Source organism: Nymphaea colorata, chromosome 10 (assembly GCF_008831285.2).
Source record: "Nymphaea colorata isolate Beijing-Zhang1983 chromosome 10, ASM883128v2, whole genome shotgun sequence".
Lineage (NCBI taxonomy): Eukaryota > Viridiplantae > Streptophyta > Magnoliopsida > Nymphaeales > Nymphaeaceae > Nymphaea > Nymphaea colorata.
This window is the reverse complement of record NC_045147.1, coordinates 10,009,743-10,025,906: the sequence shown is the minus strand read 5'-3', so window position 1 is coordinate 10,025,906 and position 16,164 is coordinate 10,009,743. Positions and strand designations below refer to the sequence as shown.

The 16,164-nt window shown below is 37.6% G+C and overlaps 1 protein-coding gene across 4 annotated transcripts; it reads right to left on the bottom strand.

Moving 5' to 3' along the window:
- Positions 1-1,452: 1,452 nt before the first annotated feature.
- Positions 1,453-12,891, bottom strand: LOC116261733 (probable protein phosphatase 2C 12). 4 transcript variants are annotated; one of them, XM_050079922.1, is made up of 9 exons: positions 12,780-12,891; positions 12,002-12,333; positions 10,511-10,682; positions 9,523-9,676; positions 9,343-9,406; positions 5,810-5,917; positions 3,660-3,785; positions 3,339-3,571; positions 1,453-2,200 (listed from the first exon to the last, which is right to left on the bottom strand). In XM_050079922.1, the coding sequence occupies exons 2-9, from the start codon at positions 12,194-12,196 to the stop codon at positions 1,978-1,980; spliced, it is 1,275 nt and encodes a 424-aa protein (XP_049935879.1). In that variant the 5' UTR covers positions 12,197-12,333; positions 12,780-12,891; the 3' UTR covers positions 1,453-1,977. The 4 variants fall into 4 exon arrangements, with proteins under 4 accessions (XP_049935879.1, XP_049935878.1, XP_049935880.1 ...); XM_050079921.1 differs by having other exon boundaries at positions 12,672-12,870; XM_050079923.1 differs by having other exon boundaries at positions 9,523-9,580; positions 12,672-12,870.
- Positions 12,892-16,164: the final 3,273 nt, after the last annotated feature.

The window sequence follows — 16,164 nt, the reverse complement described above, 5'->3', positions numbered from 1 at the left end:
CTAGAGTGTCTGTATTTGGCGGTAACTACCAAAGTGAGACCCATACTAAAAGGCAACTTTCCCTTACCTTTCTGATGTTGAAGTCAAAAAGTTGGCCCCCTCTAAATAGAATTTACTGAAGAAGAAAGGAGGCTTTACATCTCAATATCCACATGGCATGCCGGCATAGTTGGTCCACTCACAAAGTGTTTCTTCCATAATTTTACACGCCCTGACTGGTTCCGCACTTTAATACCCTCAAAACATACTTGCAGCACTTGGCCTTCTTCTTTACTTTGCGTCTCTTTCCCGTCACAATTTGAAAATGACAATCTTTCTTTTCTGGAAATGCAGACAAATTTCTTGCTTATTGAGCAATAATGGAGCTCACAGTAATGTTTCTTGGTCACTAGTGGCCATCCAGACAGTGGTGCAGTTTCCCTGGAAAGTGGACGGAAATGGTATGGAACAAGTTCTGAGGCACGACAAGGACATGTTTGGCTCATTCATCTTTTCGCAAAATTGTGACGGGTTGTCACAGAAGTAGGAAATCACATGCTACACAAACAAAAACAAAGGTTTAGCTGGCTATGTCCCATGAAAGTAAACCAGAGTCTTCTAATTCTCCCTGTGACAATATGTCACCATGTCGTTTTCTAACTCTGGTCGCAACCGATATAATCTTAACATGCGAGAATTTACTTTGTGATGACAATGGTGCTTTTCTATAACGTGGTAGATGCGAGTCTGTTGAATCCAAGACATATCCAGTGACGACGAACTTTCGCGACTGCATTCAGATTAGATGCATTTTCAACCAAATCCAGTTAATTCGAATAGTTGCAGATCCAAACTGAAACCAAAATGAAGAAAAAGTGGCTCCATATCTGAATTCGATTCTTAAAACACCTAATTGAATCCAATCCAACACATCCATCTACTATATTGTTGGAATAAGTTTGACAAAAAAAGGAACGCTCCATGTGGGTTTTGAGTTTGTGATGCCCAATCATCTTGATGACAACCCTAAGTTGCTCATATTTCAAACACAACCTTTTTTTGTCACAAAAAGGGTTCAGGGAATAACACCAGCAACCATATAACTCGTACATTTTAAATATCCGAGTAACCTTCCTCTAGCAATGCCAAAGAATACAAGAATAGGAATGATCACCATAGCAGAGAAAAAAGAATGACCGGGTTATCTTAACCAAACAAAAAAGTTGGAAAAGAAAATTCAGATAGGACTAGTAATGCCACTTTGATGCTAATGGTGGTAAATCAACCGTAATCCTTGCCCATATGCATAGTGGGGACAAAAAACATCATATTCCACCAACTTTTCTGCACTTGTAACAAATTTGATCTTGAGCAACAAATGCAAATCTTGCAAGCAAACCCTTAAATTCTAATAAACACAACCAGGATCTAATCGTATTGTCAGGCTACTAATTAAAGAAACCAGCCTTCTCATTTCACAGGAGAGAAAAAATCAACTACATTGATCTATAAAAATCAGCTGTATAGTTCCTAAAAAAATCATCTAAAAATAGTTGCTAAAATTATACAAGTAGTTGCTTTCACCCTAACCAGAAATGAATCTCAACCCTGTGTTCCTCATGAAAAAATTGTTGGTTGCTTTACCATTAATGTTAGCCAAGCTCGCCAACTTTCTCTCTCAGACTGCAGCTTCAACATGAATCTGATTAGCTAAGCAGCCAGTCATATCATCATTGTAAGGTAGAGTTGGTTACTCAAACTGGATATGCGTAGCCTTCAGTGGAATGAAATTAAAATCTGATGTTCACCCAAATTCCTTTGACAAAGCATCAAGCTCTAGAAATATTTTGAAGGCAGAATTATCCTGATACGCAGTCCCATGCTTTCTGAATGTGATGATGCTCAAAATGCACTTCTAGAAGCAGCATCAAGTACTGTTGTTCAACATTCAATAGAACACACACTCACAAAAGCAGTTCAAATTAAAAAATAGGCCAATCATCTGTCAACTAGCCTAGCTCCTGAAGGCCTTTTGCCTTCCATAGCATCTTTCTTCAAAAGACAACTTGGGCAAAGAAAAGGACCATCCCAGGGCCGCACTCTTCCACCACGGCAGGAACCAGAATGTACAGAAATTCCTTCTCCAGGCTTCATGTCAACTTGACAAACTGCACATACAAACAGCTTGAACATGCTGCCCAGGGGATACGCCATAGCTAGCCTGAGGATTCGACAATATTAGCATCCAAGATTTACATGTAAGCTTGTCATAGAAGAGCAAGTTATGTACTTGCATACAATTGAACAGAGTATGAATATGTAAAGCAAAAACTGTAAACAGCTAACATACCACTACTGACACAATTGTCGTGAAGAGAAAAGTCTGTTCAATGGTAAATAAATTTAACAACTCCCGTTCTTTAATAGACAAAAGCATGACAAAGCTTCAAATTAGACTAAGCTATGACACCTACTGCATCACACAAATTGGTTGACACATGTACAACCAAACTATCTTTATTCAAGAGTTTGTACTTGAGATTATATTCCCATCTTGGACACCTTTGACTAGAACTAGGAAATGAGTTTCATTAGGCAACCTTTTCACCTCTTGTGGGATGATGTTCAATATCACCCCTATAGAGGGGTAAGGAATTATTTTTCATACTTGCAACAACCTATCTCCTTATTCTCATCAGTGCAGGTCATTTAGCCATCCCTCTCTCTCATAAAATCAAAAACAGCCCCTCCTTTCATCACATACTCAAAAGCAGCAAAAAAGCAATCATTCCTTGCAAGCCTTTTCAGTAATTTTGTGGCTTTGTGCTTTTCACTAGAACTGCAGAACTCTTCGGCAGTCAACAAATTAAATTATAGGTAAGTAGATAATCAAAAGCATTCCCCTACCCCATCCCTTTTTAGAAATACTTTGTGGACACATGGTGCAACCCCTCCTTTCTACCCCACCCAACCTGGACAAGTTGAGTATAACATAGATACATCACTTTTCCTTGCCATGCGGCACAGGCATTGTGCATAAGTCCAAATGTTCACACGTGGACATGCAGCCATTCTTTTTGTGCATGTGTGCATCTGTATGAGTGACATTTCCCAACATCCCATTTTTGAGAACTGTGTGGCTGAACGAAGTGTACCTGCACCCAGTTCCATGGCTACATCCATATCCATGAAACAGTTGGAGATTGACCCTTAAATGTATAGTATGTAGTAGAAAATTTTCTTCCCACAAAATACAAAAGCAGATAAAATGCTTTGATTTCGAGACTCCCATATCACAATGGCTTATATGATAATGCACTGTGAGAAGGTTCACTAAAAGTAGAAGATAGATGGAAAACCTTTCAGCAAGCTTTGCAGACCCTTCTTCATATATTTCCTCCACAAGATCCGGCTCATAGCATTTTCTATCTGTATGGGATGGCAGGTCAGCAGTCTTTTTGCAAAACATAGACTTGAAGATCCCTTTTCCATTCTTCCTTCGTGGCGGCAAGGGAGGTGGCTTTTCTGGTGGCAGTATATCTACTACTATACATGTGGTATCATCTCGAAGCCCCTTTAATCTTATGGATTCCTGAAAAGATTGTGTTTAATGATTTAAATGAAGACACCAATTCAAGTACTAAACGAATAGAACATGAAAGGGCCTCTGGAATTCATACTTTCACAATTTTCTTGGCTGCAACATCTGCTGGTAACCCACTAGAACAGCTTACAGCCATTTCGGAAGTCAAGGCATCCCAAACACCATCGCTTGAAATAATAAGACGACCGCCAGCATTAGACAACTGCAGTAATATATAATGATGTCAATGGAAAACTCACTTTGAACACAAACCCATCCTGTTGACAAACTCCCTGGCGTCCTAATATGAATGAATGACGCTGCAATCTATCAGGAGCAATAGTAACAGGATATCCCACCATTCAAGAGAAAAATTACACACACACAAATATATATATATATGCAAGGAATGCTGATGCTGATCTCAAAAAGGAAAGAGGAATCTGAAACATTGTCACTTGTGTTAAAAGCATGTAACAATAAGGACATCAAAATAATGGAAATGGCTTCAAAACAAAGAAATTGACATGATAAGAAACTTGGTAGTTCACAATGACACTGCAAACCTGCAGCAGCTATGAGTGTCTGGCTAACCAATACTGCATCCCCAAAACAAACAGACACTTTTAGACATGAAAATTGAATTTTGGATGGGATGTGGCTCAGACCTGTCCTAAGTCCAAATTAAAAGACTAAACCAAATCCAAAGAGAAATATCACAATCTGTTCCAATCTTCTTTTATCAATCCAAATTCAAAAATTAACAGACTGGGCTGGAAAATGAATACCCAAAAAATCCAAGTCATCGGCAGTCCTACCGAGTGAATAAAAAGCAATATGCTGATATGGTCGCCCATAGCATCAAGAGGCACACTAAAAGCATCATTCAAGTTATAAACCTCTTTACCTTAAACAAGTACACAACTTTAGAAGACAGCATTAAAGATCTCAGTTATTGGAAGCAGATGAATGAAAAAAAAAAGGAACACCATAAATCTTTAACAAAAAGAAAAGCCTATCAGGAAGAAAGGGGGAAAGAAAACTGAGATACCTTATGAAGGAAAAGTGTTCGAATATTAAGGAAAATATAGCGAACAAAGAAGATGAAGGCAGGAACTTGATGAAAAAAACAATAAAAATCCTAAGAAAGTGATAAGACATGTTTTTTTTTATTGATAAAGAGAAAAATCTCTTTTCACAAAAGCTCTCAACTAGATGGAAATATCCGCGGGCTTGATCTATATAAAGTATAAACTACCACTTGCTTCTGAGATCTATCTCTCCCTCCCTTCCATCACCTGATTTGATTATTGGATCTTAGTGGTGATACTAATAAAACAACAACAATTTGGCCCTGTTAAGAAGAAAGGGGCAGAGAAGGTTGATCCATTGCTTGCAATTTATAATTGCCAACCATGTGCTTTTGCTGTATGATCATAAGCCATACGGAAAGGGGAGAAACCATTCTAGTTCAAACCTCGCTGTCCACATGGGCAACACCTTGTCAAAAGTCCATTATTGCATTTGTTACTTTGTTGTTTGCTGTACTGGATGCAAGTGAATCGATCCACAAAAAAATGGAAACTCCATCTCTCCTCTCCAGGTATGAAACAGGATGAACAAAACCCCAAACTATTTGTCAAGTTTAATCCAGCTGCAATTTTTAATTTCTTTTATTGCAAAAGCAAGTTTAACTGCTTAACCCAGGATATGTAACTCGAATTTTCCCAAATATGAACCACCTAAAAGCTAAAACCGTAGATATTAGCACTGATTAAGTTAATCCAGAAGCTTCTTCAAGCTCAATCTATCATATTTCTAATGTCCCTATAGAACATGAAGAGAATCAAATGGTCAACTTCACAAAGAATGTGAATCCACAATAAAGTCCAAAGGTCATCTACTATGCTGCCATCAGTTGTACAAAATCAGATACTAGTGAAATAAATGCAACCAATCAAACAAAAGAGGAAGGGGCATATCTTCTTGATCACAGGCAGTATTCATTGCCTTTCTTCTCCACAAAGTCATCATCTATAACATTAAATTATTTTCTAAAAAAAAGAAGCATAAAACTTCTATGGAATATCAGCTCATGTAAGATTGAAGGAACCAGTCTAGAATTATTAAGTTTTTTCGCTTATCCACTCTCATAGAATGTAAGGACACATGCACATGCCATGAAATACAAGAACAGAATGACAGACGGCATGCATTTATATGTAACTAGGTGCACTGGAAACCAACCTTCACTTGTTTGACAAAAGGGATGGGAACAATAAACTCGCCAACATCCATATCTCCAATAGATCTTGACAGACATAAGCCACCTGGCCAGCATCTTAGAGGTCCAATCTGAGACAAAAGGGTAAGCATTCAGACGATAAATTCAGAAAAAGACCCCAACAATGTATTTTTGCTGTCACTAAGTGAGTGTGTGTGATTATTACAAGCTAAAAAATGTGCAACTTCAACATTTTGACGCTGTGTCAAATGAGAGATCCTTATGTAATCCACACAAGTCAACTTTTAAATGTCTTCATGCAATTCACTTGGACATAAGCTTCAACAATCAAACGTCCCTCATGTTTCTTCATGCAATATTTTGCACTTTAACTGTTCAATCCTAGAAACAAGCTTTATTCAGCTACCCTGGTGGTATATCTGAACAATTGATCAGTGGCTACCTGTTTCATCCTTAGTAGCAGGTTAATATCTTACAAAGGACAAAGGAACAAGTTGCACCACAATCTGCTCAAGTCAAATAATTGCACAAATGGAAGTAAGCGACAAAAGGTTGGTTAACAGTGTGCTCAAGTCAAATAATTGCACAAATGAAAGGAAGTGGATTGACCATTATTCATTAACATATAATGTTTTTATTTATTTATTTATATCAATTGTTCATTTAAATGTTGCTTTCATTTTGATTTTTTTTGTGCTATTTTACATATGTACATACATATATCCTGCCACCCTGTCAAATCCCCATACCCACAATTTTTAAAATTATCATGTCCGTACCCGTACTCATGTGACTTAGGTTCCACTAGATAGAGCCTCATTAAACATAAAGTGAGCTCAAATTATGAGAGCTAAGCAACATCTCAATTATTGGTACTAACCAACTTAATTTTGTTTCTAACACACAAACTTTCTGAGGTTTCCCATAAAAGAAAGTCTGGACAAAAACTTGCTGCAAAAAATGCCAAGAAGCATATGGATAACTACACTCAAAAGAAAAGGATATGATAAAACAATTGTAAGTGCAACTCTCAGTGACATACTACAGCAAACATTAGGTTGCAATTGGATAATGATGGCAACTCAGAATCTCTTTGTGGTGCTAGTTTTTGAACATTTCATTTAATGAGAAAACTTAAAACAAAAACTTCGCATCACACTATCACGGCATTTCTACCTAATATTGATTTATCGATAACTCTTTTCCCCTAAGCACAAGTTCAACACTCATGAAAGGAATCAGTATATCAAACCTAAGAGAAGAACCGAACCCACAAATTTCAATCTATCTACCAACTCCAAAAACGTGGGGATCATTCAATCCATATTCTAATAAATATTAGTGCATGTTTGGCGAGCGTGGAATGTACTGTTCAAGTGGGTTCAAAATCCACATTTTTGAAAAGTTCCCACTTCCCAGCAAATGCAGGAAATCCAGGTTTGAGAGGCAAATTCAGGATGAAAATCCATGGATTTTAATCCACCCCCAAGGGGTATGATCAAAATCCTCGGAAGAATTTTTGGCTCATTGAGCTTTCATGTGGTCTCTCTCCAACTCTCTTCTTTAAGCCTGGGCATAAGGCCCGGGTACCCGACCCCAAAAAAACAGGCCTAGGTCAGCCCGATTTTTTTAATATTATTTTTGTTTAATAAATAATATATATTTTATTATTAAAAATATATTTTATATTCAACTTTTTTTATATTATATTAAAAATATTTTTTATTTTAATCAGGCGGGGCCGAGCCTGGGCTCGAGTTTCGGACGTTGGGCCGGCCCAATGCCCAGGCCTACTCTTCTTCCTTCATGCGAAGGTCTGCTGCCAAACCAGAGTGATGTTTCTCTCTCGCTCTGCTTGAAGCAAGACTAGTCTCGCTCTTTCTCTCTTCGTTTGCACGAAGCAAGATCAGCAAAGGAGGAGGGATGAAGCAGAATCAGCAAAGACTGAGAGACAAAGGGGAAAAAATCAACACAGAGAGAGAGAAAGATAGAAGGGTGAGGCAGATCAACAAAAAAGTGAGAAAGAGAGAAGGGTGAGGCAGATCAACAAAAAAGTGAGAAGGGGAGGACAACAGAAGAGAGCTTGAGCGGTTTATGGGTCATCCACTTTCTGCATTAATTTGTATATCAAAGGGCTTCTGCAGTAATTCAAGATACGATTTATGGTTTTCAAGATGAAAAGGAAGAAAGAAGATGTAGTTTATGGATCGCCGGTGTGCATACCTTGTCCATCGGCGACTCATCTTTTGTCAAATTCCATGAGTAGTAACAGCCCTTTCACATTTTTTTCTGTGAATACACCATCGGACTTTACAAGTCTGGCCTAACCTCCTCCATCTGCGTGTGGCAGATATGCTCCCTGAATCATAAACACTTGTTTTGATTCTGCTGAACCCTAACCAAGGCTCTCTGCTCGTCTGCCTGTTCCTCAAACTATAACCATATTTTCAAATACTCTATACTTGTGCTAACCTCCCCCAAGCACGTGGATGCCCATTTAATTCAGATAGTGCTTTTTGTGAGATGGGAGTGAAGGTGTGCGGCCGAATTCAAGTAAGTATATGGAAGGTGGTGACTTAGATGATGTAAAGCTGGTGGCTCAGATGATGCACGTAAAGTGTTAGAATGTGGAATGCAATGATCAATGGATATCTTCAAGTTGGTGATCTTCATGGTATGAGTAATTTAACAAAGTTCAATTTAAAAAGGTTGTTATTTAACAAATTTGCCAACATTCCAAATTTTTTTCCATATTGTCAACAAACACTGGATAGAAATCCAGTAGATTATAATCCAAATTAAACAAACACACCCTGATTTTAGAATAGGGATGCAAATCCCCATTCTAATCGTTCAAAGATCAAAACCCTAGAACTTTGATCCCAAGATTTTAATCTTATTGCTGCCAAACACTACCTTAATGTTCATTACAGCCTAGCCTACAATATACTCACAGGTGCTGCATAGCAGGAGAAAGAGAATTTCATAATAATTGTATCTATAGTATTCTCTTATAGGAGTTCTCACTCTCATGGTGTTGACCAGCTTACAAAGGATCATCCTGTGTTTAGGGACTTCGACTAGGAATAAGCAATGAGCATCATCAATCACGGATAAGGGGTGAGCATCATCAATCACCACTAATACATCTTGTATTTATGGCCTTTGCTAGGCATCCGTAGTGAGCCCTCACAGAACACCATGAATGCCACTCACCCAGTGGGATGACATTTTGGCTCAGCAAGAATCTTTTTGTTGTATTGAAGGAAAAGAATTTTGTCATCAGATCATTGTACTAAAAAATAAGTATGTTATAACCATGTGCACCTTTAAGGAAACAAAAAAAAATGACAGGAACCTTGTAGTTTCTACTTGTTTAAATTTTAACCAAGCTGATCAACTGCTTGTGCACATATTGTGTTTGTGTCCATAAAAGTCATCACAAATCCTCACATGCTTGCAAAGCCAGGCAAGCAAAAATGTTGAGAATGAACCAAAGCCAATTCAAGTATGAAAAATGTAATGAGTAGCACACCTCTGCACCACAACCAGTGTTCAGCCTACCAACCTCACCTCCACAAGCTGTTATTCTTTCCCTCCTACAAGATTGTTGTGCAAGTTAGACATATTAAAGGCAATAATTGGGGAGTCACGTCAAGAATAATAATAGTAATTCAATTTGAACGAAAATCAGCGAAAACATAGCACAACTCACTCTTCTTCATTTGATTCAAGCCTATGATCAGCTGATAAAGAATAAATTGAGCCTTCAGCTGATTCAAGAAAACAGTAAGAATCACCTACAGAGGCCACAGTAACCATCCATCCGTCCACTATTACGAATGTCACTGTTGTGCCTGAAGCTTGTGCTGAAAGTGATGAAAGTGGTTGAAGAACAATAATCAAAACTCTTGTATTTAAAAAAAATTAATTCTAGGCTCTGTAGAAGGGAGCATTTGAAACATGTACATCATCAACCAGCAAAGAAAAATTCCACAAAATAGTCCAAAAAAAATTGTTTTAAATTTCAAAAGAAGCTTGACCTCCAGAAATAAGTGTAGGAAGTCAATTCAAGAAGAAAATCACACTCGATCAAATTCCAACTGATTGCCATGTTCGCACCATAAAATCTTATGGTAGATGATCTGGCCAAATATATTGCAAATAACCATGTTCCCATACAAAAATAAGCATCTATAATTTGTTTCTATCAAGCAAAATCAAGAAGCTGCAGGGATATTTGAAATCCTGCCAGGGGGGTTCAGAGTTCAGACAATAAAAAAAAAGGCCAAACATAAGGGACAAAATCTTTGTACAGGAATCCACAAGAAACGATAGAATTGGCAAGAATGCACAATCAAGATCATATTACAGTGTAGAATTCCCATAAAAACCAGGCGCCATGCAGGAATTAGTGCAACCTACAATTAGTGCAACCTACAAGCTACGTGCTTCAATATAGCACAAGCTATAAAGAAGAAGTTTATTCAAATGAAAATGAGTCTTGAAAAAAATAATTTGTCATGTTATTCTTCCTCTGAACCAAGAATTTAAAAAAAATATGAAATAACACCATAAGAAGAAACATATAATGGCTTTTCTTTTCTTTTTCAGATAGATATGCTTATACAAGACCAAAGAATATTGAATAAATGATAAATAAACGAAAAAAGAATCTGTGAGCATAAGCGCCACAGTCATACCCTTTTCTTGAAAATCTTTGTCAGTCTTAATGAATCCTGCAACCAATGCCCTTGGTAATGCAGCTAGCCACTCGTCTCTACTAATGTGTGAAGGAATTGCACTCAAAACATTGTTCAAGAGATTCTCCTTCGAGTATGTTGCTGCTGCTGATCCATTATGCCCATCAAAAAGCTGACAAATAAAGAAGACATTTAAGGAGACATGTTCAGAACAGATTTTCACACAAACAAACATAAAATGTTTCTAGAGAGAGTTTCCATGTGGACAGGATTGGCAAATAGTGCATTCTGACAGTGCAAGAACTTACTATCCCTTAACCCAAAGACTTTTAGTAGCACTACGCAGTTTCATCACATCTTTTGATACTTAAGGTACAACAATCTTCAATACAAAGTGAAAAATATAAGCAGTCTCATCTATACAATAGGAGTCTACCTGTCTAGGAACACAATCAATGGTATGACCTTCAAGGGACTGAATTGTTAATCCCATATGAATCTCTTAGTCCAGTTTATTTTGATTTGCTGCTTGACTTCCATAATTCAATCAACCAAGTTACACATTCCACTTCCAACTTCCATTCCCTTTCAAGCTATTAGTGACAAAATTCAGAGGCAAAGTTCTTTTTCCAGAAAATGAAGAATGGTGATAAGATCACTACCAATCCATGACACCAGCTCGAGCTCAGCCTCCTAACAGCTTTCAGTGGTAACAGGTGTTCAAGGTTAATGCTCACATGTATGCATAGGCTTGAAACCTTCAAACATGGGGGAGATCTTTATTAAAACCAACGTATCATAAAATCAAGGACAATAACCAGTTATAGGTCGACCATGTGTAGGATAAAAAGGGTCCAGACCATGCATCAACAAGCATCCACTAGATACAACTTTTCAAGCACTATACACAAATAGTTAAAGTCTGTTTCTTAGCTCTTCACGAGCAGGCAGCAGATTCCACAAAGGACCGATTTCAAAAGCAGGCAAATTAACCACATTAAGATTGTCATCTGCTGAGGCTCGTTTGCAGATTGCTATACCCTTAAAAGCAGACAGAGAACATAAAATTGAACAACATCACCACCAGCATTAGACATAGGTGTACATCGAGATAATGCTAATGAAGAGATATCCAAACAGTCTATTCCTCAGCATCGATTTTCTGACACACTTTTTGGCGGACTACCTAGAATGTTTTAACGTACGGAGTAGATGACAATGATGCATGGCTTCTCAAGTGATATGCTTACAGCATACTCTGTAAGAATCATCATGAAGCAAGCAATGTGAACATTCAAAACCAACTAAATATTGCGAATAAAAGGAATCAGCATAAAGAAGCAATAGATATCATTGCGTACTCGTAAAGCAACAAAACCACGATCCCACCCTCTAGTCAAGTAACACAAAACCAACTAATTGCAAAAAATCAACAACATAATCAACATAATTGTACCCGAAAAGTCTACAGTAACCACGCAAAGTACTCACCGCAAACACTGCAAAAGTAGAAACCCCATCGCCAGGAATTCTCTGACACTCCGTCTTTAACAAGGTGAAGTCTTCCCCCTTCTTGCTCTGATTCGCCTGCCCATGCAGAATATCCGGCTTTTCCACCTTCTCGCTCGTGAGCTCACGCTTGAGAAGCACCGCCAACGGGACCGTGCGATCGTTCTTAACGCTCATCTCCTCACTGGGATAGAGAAACCAAAAACCTGCACGTCTGCTTTCTTCAGAGTCGTCTTAAAACCCTACAAAATCTTCATCCGCTACATAATTATGTCAGACTTCCTGCGCTCCGCGCCCATCTGATCGTAAACAATCTGTTCCAGCAAAAAATTCGCCCGTGACAACGAGGAAAAGCCAAGAAAAGACCGATAGAGAACTCGATAATTGTACTATAGAAGAGCTGAAAACTCCACCCTTTTAACTCCCAAAAGAATATCGTATCAACCATTAGAGATCATGAGCATGAAGAGAAAAAGTAAACAAAAACACCAAAGAAAGAAGGGATTCGCTCTTGTTTTACTTTTCCTTTCCTCGGAAGAGATCAATGGAGAAGACCAACCGCGGATACAGATTTCGAGGAAAACAGAGGATGACAACCGCGTCCCAAACAGCATTAAGATCAGAACAGGAAGTTAAGAAAAGGAGGACTAACTGGAAAGAGCGGCAATTCCGCGAAAGAGATCCTCATCGGAACGAATGCAACGACGAGGGATCAGCGAGAAATCGGGGATTTGTAGGGAAGAACAAGACGAACAGAAACCTGACTCTGGCGTTTGGCGGGAAGACGTGAGCGGAGAACTCGGGCGGAATTTCCCCACTTCTTCCCCCACTGCACGTAACGTTGAAAAACCAGAGGACGAATTCATTGTGAAGCGAAAGAACACTCGAGGTTTCAGTCCAAACGGATCCAGTACTTGTAAAATCCAAACCCGTTAAAAGTTCGATTTTCCCTTTTCAAAATCCGATATTATTCATACTATGAATGATCACGATTTGATATGTTTTTCCCTTTTCTCTTTCTATTTTTTGTTTGTTTTTCCCCACAAACCAGATTTGGATCGTGTACCAATTATCACACAAGAATGACTTCAATTTGGATCAAACCGGAGCCATCGTCGTCAACCCGGAACGCGCTTTGGGGCAGGACCTACCATGTAAGTGGTTTTCGGATTTGAATTTGAGTTTAATATTGAATAATATTTGCGTCTTGGATTTAATTTCAGTCTTTTTAGTCAGACCAAGACCGACTAATAATGAGTCGTGGAATTGAATTCTTGTTAACTTTTTATATTTCAAATTGTTTTATTCAATTAGATTGTTCAATTTTTTTTTCCTAATCATTATCTCGAAGCAACTGTTTTTGATATGATAGCAACCAACCGGTTTCCAACTTGGGTCCGAACCATTTCAGCCATGAAAATGACTCTTAAATTAAAAAAGCAAGTAAGTTAAGAGATTGTTAGATAATACAAAAACCACATCTGACCTTTCTTCTATTTTATTCATTAATTTAGTCAGTTCATAAGATTGATCAAGTTTGGAGATAACCAAATAAAAAGAAAATGTGAAAGGTGCCAAGTTGAAGGCCGGCCATATGTCAATTTCTAAACTTGGATTAATTTTGTTGGATCTGTTTCTACTTCGTTTAACTTTTTTTATTTGATTAGACAGATCTGATAATATCTCTTGGTATTTATCGATTCCGAGATTTGCTTGCAAAAAATAAAGATTTCCCGCATTTAAAATAAGTATTGCACCTCGTTAGTTGCGCAAATTTTATCGACAAATGAGGAAAAATTTTAGCAATTTGAGATAAACATGATCTTTCTTAACATTTGGAACAAAATCTCCTAGGAACCCATGATCTATCACATTCTCCGCACGTTTGGAATAAATGCAAGAATCTTCTGGAATTTGAGATAAATGAGATTTTTTTTAACATTTGCGATAAATCTTGCAAAAGCCAAAAATCTATAAAGTTCTTCACAATCTTTCACATTTCTCGTGATCTTAACACATTTTTATGATGCAAAATCAAGAACGTTTACCTGTGATCGTTTTGCCGCCTTCATGTCTGCCAATTCCATGTAGATGAATGACTTTCTGCTAATTGCCAAATGTTATTAAGCATTTCTGAATACTTCATATTTTTGGATGTTTTCAAAGTTGTCGGTTCCAATTTAAGAGTAATAGTTACTTTACTCTAGGAAATGACAGTTCATTGTTATTTACCATGGAAATTATTTTCTTATGATTATTTATGTCAATTCAACTGAGATTTTAAATAGGTCCTAAGTATTTTAGTTAAGTCCTTGGTTGGCAGTTGTGAGTTGTCATCAGCAATCATGAGCCTAGTCAGAAAATTGGCAAATATCAGGCTCCTCTGATTCATAATTAAGAGCAAAGATTCACGATTAAAAGAAAAAAAAAACTAAGAAATAAAATTTTCTTAATAGACCCAGAAGGAGTCAAAGTTACATAAATATTATATTTTTCTTCATATAAATAAAAAAGTTATCTTAATCAACGCTTTGATTAATGCCACCTTCAACGGTGGGTTTCTTGTCAACAGTCAAAACAACTCAAAGTCTGACGGATCAAGAACATGATAACATGCACCGAACAAACACATCAAATTAACTGGCAGTTGAGTTCTTCATTTAATTAAAGATTGAATGTATTATTAGTTAGAGAGACGTGTGATGCACATATTTGAAAGTAAAGAATTCTCTTAAACTAAACGAAGTCTGGTCTGGCAGACGTATGGTATGGGTGCATTTTCATAGACTAATTTTTGTAGGGCCACTGGTTTTCTACCTAGAAATCCTTACTAAAATGTCTGGTCAATAAGAGATTCCTCGGTATTAAAGACTGGTTTTTAAACTAGTCTGGGAAGCAAGAGAGAGAGAAAAAAAACGAAAGAACCAAGCAACAGCTAAGAGAGAAAATAAAATCTATTGAGTGAGGGGAAACAAGCATGGAAGGCCAACTATTCCTACCATAATTGCCAAGAAACCTGTTTCTTTTTGGGGTGTTTGGCAACAACAACAATCCATTGTTGTACCATAAATCCACCCCAAAGATTAGGGCAGATTCAAAGAATATCGTAACATAGTGTTTCATGAATCTATCTAAGTCTGTGGAGCATATGCATCGAACAGTAAGAAACTGTTCCCATAAGTGATTCGAGATGCGAGATTGGTGAGGATCTCTTACTCGGATCTTAAATTGAAGGCAATCAAACTCAACCTAGAACCTTATTGCCTGTTTCAACCAGAGACACATCTTGGCTTGTGTGGGCAGTTTGCCACTTGGTCCCACATAATTTAGATGATTGCATATTAGTGCCCTCAAATATTTTACTATGTATTTGCACTGTTTAAGATTTTTTCTTGAATCTTTAAATTTGAGGTTACTATGTATAGTGTCTCTCAACAAAAAAAATATCTATTTCAACTTTATCTATTTCATGACATTTTGCTTTCCCCCTTCGTGTTTGCGTATTGCTTTTGGTATCTTTGTCGTCTGTTCGAAATCGACCACATTTTCTAATTTTTCCAATATCAGTGGCTTTTTTCTTTGACACCTAGCCGCTAGATCAAAGTTAGGAAATGATGGTGCTCCTGTCTTTCAATTCTATAGGTATATTAGGCTTTGTTTGAGAGCACCAATTGTTCATATCAATGCATTTAAAAGGAGGTTGGCAGTACCATTTCTAGTTTGATACACATTTTCCTCATTGGCAAGCTAGGGCTAGACAGACTACAATAAGATTTTTGCCAAGAGACGTGTCCTGTTTAATCTCTTCAACTTAGGGATGTCGCATGCCTAACCTTCTAGGCAAGCAAACCTGATAGATAAACGCCAGAAGTTAGGCATCAAATATGATTTTTTCTCACATTTAACCGGCAACTCCCAAGATACCTTTGAACCATATTCATTTTAAGGAAGTCGCCGTAACGTGGCCTTCGGAACAGGCCACTCCCAAAGGTCACAATATATATCTCACACTAAAAGTTAGTTGTGCAAGGGGTGATTTTTCAAGGGACATATGCCAAGGGTCTCATACATGGAACGATCTAGGTGTTTCCTGTGTTCTGTGGTTGAAAATGGAGGTTATCAGTTTTTGGCCGTTCATAGCATAA

Bases quoted from the DNA above. Each gene is read 5' to 3' on its own strand.
- LOC116261733 (XM_050079922.1), bottom strand. From the start codon at position 12,196: ATGAGCGTTAAGAACGATCGCACGGTCCCGTTGGCGGTGCTTCTCAAG. The intron at 9,677-10,510 runs GTATGACTGTGG...CATCACTTTCAG, and splicing joins CAAAGATTTTCAAGAAAAGG to CACAAGCTTCAGGCACAACA. The intron at 5,918-9,342 runs GTGTGCTACTCA...CTTTTGTCTCAG, and splicing joins ACACTGGTTGTGGTGCAGAG to ATTGGACCTCTAAGATGCTG.